We start from the raw sequence: 5909 nt of genomic DNA on the forward strand, positions 1-5909 counted from the left end.
ACAGAGCCAATCAGCTTCAGGTAGAGTTAAACCATGTGCAAGGAGAAACTGGGGTCTCCATAGCATTGGGCTGCTGTTAAATTTGGAGGGCAGAAATGAGGAAGGGAGCTGGGGAGCAAAGGGTTGGGAAAGCTTTACATGCTCCCAGCAGGAAAGAGCAAGTACCAGAAACTGGTTGAGTTCCTGCCACATGTAGTCCTGCTTCCAGCTCACCCTGTCCAGGATGACTCTCTCCAACTAGGAAGAACTTGGTATCCAGGAGAGAGGTGACCTCTCCTTTTGGCTCCTCAGCTGAGCACGATATGCATCTCATTGCTGCTGCTGGCCCAGCAACATGAGAGGGTTGGGTTGAGGTGTTGAATCTCAGGTTTTGTCTCCTGAACATGCCTCCAACTTCCTGCCACCCATTCCTTTATCTCCCCCTAGCAGTGCTGCCCCAGCAGCCAGTGCTCCCCATCACATTGGCAGGAGTGCATAGTTAAATCCTCCAGTTGACCTGTTGGGGAGGGATCTGCCCATGTAAAGGCTTCAGAAGTCTTTGCTTGTAGAGTAGATGGTGATGAGAAGGATTTCCATCTCCACACGTGAAGATGGACATCCCAGCCTGGTCCAGCTCACGAGAGACACAATCCCTTTCCCACCTGGCCTTGCTCCATCACCCTCACACCACTCCTTTGGTTTCCTTGCAGAAGGCATGGCAGAAGCTGTCAGCTCAAGCAGGGACTGCCTTCAAGCAGGTGAGTCCTGTACCAACGACCCCGTCTGCAGTGCCAAATTCAGGACCCTCCGGCAATGCATCGCGGGCAACGGGGCCAACAAGCTGGGCCCCAACGCCAAGAACCAGTGCAGGAGCACAGTGACAGCCCTGCTCTCCAGCCAGCTCTATGGCTGCAAGTGCAAGAGAGGCATGAAAAAGGAGAAGCACTGCTTGAGCGTCTACTGGAGCATCCACCACACGTTGATGGAAGGTCAGTAATCGTTTCTGATCTCCTTCCTAAAAGGGGAATGACTACTGGGACTTCCTGCAGATCCCCAGCACCAAAAGGGCTGCAAAAAAGAGGGTCACTCCTGTAGCATTCCCTCACCTCCACAGTAATGTTATTTTGGGGAAAGCAACCCTGAAAACCTGAGACACCCCCCTTCCTTATTTTTTGGGATCACAGAATGGCTTGGAAGATCATCCAGTCCCAACCCCCCTGCATGGGCAGGGACACCTCCCACCAGCCCAGGTTGCTCCAAGCCCCATCCAACCTGCCCTTCAACACTGCCAGGGATGGGGCAGCCACAGCCTCCCTGGGCAAGCTGAGCCAGTGCCTAACTACCCAAATGTTGGCTGTTCCCAGCATAACTTTTGCTGCGAAAATGCAGGGATTGCTTTCTGCCTTAGTACACCAGCCACGACCACGAGAGCCCTGGATTCTACAGAACCACTACACAAAACACACGCCTTGAGGAAAAAAAACAGAATAAACTTAACAAAATAAAATAAAGTCACTCTCTTGGAGGCTCTCAAATGCACCAGTGTCTTTGGGTTAGTGAAGATTTGGGGCTGGTGACATCGAGTGGGAATTTAAGGTGTTCCCAGAGCCAGTACTTAGTAAGTTTGGATTTTGACGTTTTTTAAGAGTCATCATAAAAGCACATCTCAGTGGCCATAACTCTTCCTTGTCAGGGTGGTGAGTATTTTATGCACCATGAAGATTAAAACGGGAAATAAAACAGATCCTTCCAGCCATAGACTGTGAAATAGATTAATAAAACACTGCTGGCTGGAGGTGGAAAGGAAAGGTGCAGGGGTGAAAACACAGGCCAGAAGGCCAAGCAGAAGGAAGAGGATGAAGACTTGCCAGGCTTGCCAGGAAGGGAACTGCTTGACCAGGTTCCTGCAAAGCTCTTGGGTGCCACAGCTTGCAGGGTGCAGTGTAGGATGTTATGAACTGACTGGGGAAATAAGAGACCTCAAGACCTCAGCACCCACCAGGATCTTATCTTCTCCGTAATTAGTTGCCATAATTAGTGAATTTAGAATCACAGAATGGTTTGGGTGGGAAGGGACCTTTAAAGCTCATCTATTCCAAACCCCCTGCAGTGAGCAGGAACTAGATCAGGTTGCTCAGAGCCCCATCCAACCTGACCTGGAATGTTTCCAGGGATGGGGCATCTACCTCTCTGGGCAACTTGTTCCTTAGAAGTAAAGCTTGGGGAAGGGTTGGTAATCCAGCCTCTCCACTCAACAGGTTGAGCTGCAAAACCTTCCCTGCTGACCTCTGTGGCCTGAAGCTTTGCACACAGTCCATCTGTGCTGTGGCTGTGCAGGACAATAGTGTTGGGAGGTCTCCCACCTCTGGGACTGCTACTGGAAGAGCAGGGAGAGGATGGCAGGGAGTGCTGAGTGCAGGTGGGGACCAGGCATGGGTCTCCAGATGCAGAGATGAGTGCTGGGTGGCCAGTTTGGATGGGCTTCTTGCCCAGCAAGCTCAGGACCTGCACCAAACAGCCTGAGAGGGCTGTTATCACAGACTGCCAAGATTCCACCCCTCTTGTCCTTTGCCATCATAACCCAAGCCCCACATTTTTTCAAGCACTGAATTCACTTGAAATGCAGATTTACACTTCCAAACCTTTGATTCCCTTGCCTTAATTTCCCCTGATCAATATATTTCATAACAGTCATATATTTTGGAGTCCTGACACGTGTATCATCGACTGAGAAAGGAGGCAAACCCACATGCTCTGTGTAGGGCTTTGTCTCTCAGTCAGACAGAGCTAGGAGGCTGCAAAAAAAAGCTTCCTAGAAACACTCTTATAAAAATCAATCATGGAAGTGTGTGCTGAGGGAATTCACAAAGCACAGTATTTACTCAGCCCCTCTTGAGCACGTCTGTGTTTAGCCACCTTCCCACTCGGAGACACAATAACATGATGACAACCCGATAACAATTCTCTGATAAGGTGCTCTATCATCAGGACATAAAACTGCTCTGCTGAACATACAAATGGGCCCCTCTCCAGTCAGCAACCAGGAGAGATATTTCAAGGAAGGTGTAAAGCTGCCTTATCATGCACCCATGGTAACTGCACGGGGCTGCCTACCCTGGGAGCTGTTTCTTTCTGGCCACAGCTGGTGATCAGCATATGCCCAGAGCAGGAGGTTTGATAGTCCTTTTATCCCAGCCAGTGCATCTGCTGCTACTGGCCACATCCACCTAAATGACTAACCATTTTTTAAAAATTATACTGAGGTGTTTGCTCCAATAATACTCTGTGGTGTCCATCAGGACAACAGGGCATTACAGACCACTGAGCGGGTGGACGAGGAGCACAGATTGAGTAAAATGAGCTTCCCAGCAACTTCAAACTGAAGAGGGGAAAGTTGTGTGGAAGCTGTGGGTCACTAGCTCCACGCCAAGTAAAAAAGGGCTGTTGGCCAGGAGGAGAGGTGTTAATAAATATGAAGGGGAGTGTGTTGCCACACACACAGCCCTGGCTGTGGCTTAGGAAGGAGGTGAGGAGCATTGACCCGGGAGGGACAGATAGGAAATAGCAAGGATGGTGATGGAAACCTCATGTGTGTAGGGAGCTGGTGGCTTGAACTCTGCCCATGAGCAGGAGCCTGTGCTACAGCCTGGTGTCCTCAGTGGCAATCCCTGTAATGGGCCCCAAGATGAGCTGTAGAGGGTTGCAGCTCAATAGTTCCCTGAGAGGATGCCCTTCTCCATAGCTGTGGCAGCTTTTTAAAAGCCAGTTACATCCTATCCCCCTCTTTAAAGACACAGGATACATCAGGTCCTGTATCTCTGAAAATCCATTTACTTATGGCCTTTAGAGCACACAACCCCTTGGACCCACCAAGAAAACCTGGACCCACCTGGATGCAGTCCTGTGCCATGTGCCCCAGGAGATCCTGCTTCAGCAGCAGATCTGGATGAGATGATCTCTAGAGGTCCCCTCCAACTCTGTGATTCCATGACCTTCTGAACCTTGCACATCCCCCAGGAGCCTCAGTTTCCTTCTCACCAGTTTCTTTTTCCAACCCAGGTATGAATGTCCTGGAGAGCTCCCCTTATGAACCCTTCATCAGAGGCTTTGATTACGTCCGGCTGGCATCCATCACGGCAGGTAAGTGGGAGGCAAGATGTTGACTGGGTTCACCTGCTGGGGATCTGGCTGTGGGATCAAGTGCTAGGAACAAGAGAGTCCTTCATGGTCTCTTCACAAAGCACTGCTGAGATCTTGCAAACATTTTTCCAAGGAGCCTCTTATGATTCCTGTGCTAAACTGTTGGTAGAAGGACACGTCCTTGTGATTCTTGTTCTTTGGCTTTTTTCATGTCCATACTGGGAAGGGCTGGGACTGAGGCCCATGGTAGGAAGGCCTCTTCCAATGAACCATCACAGGTGTGTTGATTCTCCACAGCAGGTGGATGACCTGTGCCTGCCAGACAGGGGCTGCCTGGGCATGGTTAGGTATGAGAATGTGCTTCCACACAGGCCACAGGGTCAAACTCTGCAGGCAAAAAGGTCAATAACTCAACGTACTGGTTGACCCCAGCCACAGCCTTTAACCCCATGCCCTGAGGGCAAGCTCAGGACCCAGACCCATGTTCTGCTCTGCATCGTGTAATCTCCTTAATAGCATGAGCAGAGCTGGCTGACACCTTTTAACCCCCTCGAGGCCATGAACCCCCAGCTCAGCAGTTAAAAGGTCAGCGTGGCAGCTCTCAAGCCATCCATCACCAACATCCCAGCTGCCACCACCACCAGTGTTCAGCTCTGTTTGTGCACCACTGCCACAGGGAAGCTTTCCCAACAGGGATTTTTGTTACCAAAGGACCCATCTGAGAGCAGGACATGTGCCCCTCGTGTGTCTCTGGTCCCAAAACCACCATCCTGTGGCAGCTCTTCCAAACGTGCACCTGACTCTGGGGTGGCATCCACAGCTGGACTGCACCCAAGACATTAAGGAACAGCAGGTCTCTGCAGCTGGTGGATGTCTGCAGTCCCCAGGGTAGCTAGGAACTCATTAGGTGCAAAAATCTAGGAACAAATTAACTCATCAGCCCTCAACATTCTGAGCAGTGAGGGGAGGAGGGGGGTGGAGACTGGGGGTTTGTGCTCCCTGACCTCACATTCTCTTATTGACTCCACTTGACTGATTTGAGCATGGAAAGTGAAGCATGCACAAAGCTGTCTGCTGGGTCATGGCCTTCTTCACTGGAGTTGTTGTGTTTTGGTTTTTTTTCTCTTTCACTGGAAGTCCTGCAGGGCTTTTCAGAGCACAGAGAAATCCAGGGATGGGGGTTTTTATGCCTGGTTAACACATTGTCAGGTTTTAAAAGCAGACTGGAGCTGGTTGGGCAGAAAAGCAAATGGGCCTGGAGCAGCAGAGGTGCATGCCAGACTCCATCAAGGGACATGATGTTTCTTAGTTAAACCATTTTTCCTCTACTTGCACTCATCAACACCTTCTAGAACATATAGAAATATAGAATAGTTTTGCTTGGAAAAGACCTTTTAAGATCACCAAGTTCAACCCTTCCTTCATCCCTGCCTAGGCCACCCCTGCCCCATGTCCCTCAGCACCACATCTACAGGGCTTGGAAACCCCTCCAGGGATGGGGACTCCCCCCCTGCCCTGGGCAGCCTGGGCCAGGGCCTGACAGCCCTTTCCAGGAAGAAATTGTTCCTCATATCCAATCTAAACCTCCCCTGGCACAACTTGAGGCCGTTCCCTCCTGTCCCACCCCTTGTTCCTGAGGAGCAGAGCCCGACCCCCTGGCTCCAACCTCCTCTCAGCAGCTGCAGAGCCAGCAGGTCTCCCCTCAGCTCCTTTGCTCCAGGCTGGACACCCCCAGCTCCCTCAGCTGCTCCTGCTCACACTTGTGCTCCAGCCCCTTCCCCAGCTCCCCT

General features: G+C 51.1%; 1 protein-coding gene across 1 annotated transcript in view; it reads left to right on the forward strand.

Annotated features, from left to right (window-relative positions):
• Positions 1 to 687: 687 nt before the first annotated feature.
• GFRA4 (GDNF family receptor alpha 4) overlaps positions 688 to 5909 on the forward strand; it is a 17024-nt gene continuing 11802 nt past the window's right edge. The window contains exons 1-2 of the mRNA XM_010002324.1: positions 688 to 968; positions 4039 to 4119. Of these exons, the coding sequence (XP_010000626.1) occupies positions 695 to 968; positions 4039 to 4119 (355 nt within the window). The 5' untranslated portion in view covers positions 688 to 694. The remainder of the gene's footprint in view (positions 969 to 4038; positions 4120 to 5909) is intronic.

Source organism: Chaetura pelagica, unplaced genomic scaffold (genome assembly GCF_000747805.2).
Source record: "Chaetura pelagica isolate M959 unplaced genomic scaffold, ChaPel_1.0 scaffold347, whole genome shotgun sequence".
NCBI lineage: Eukaryota > Metazoa > Chordata > Aves > Apodiformes > Apodidae > Chaetura > Chaetura pelagica.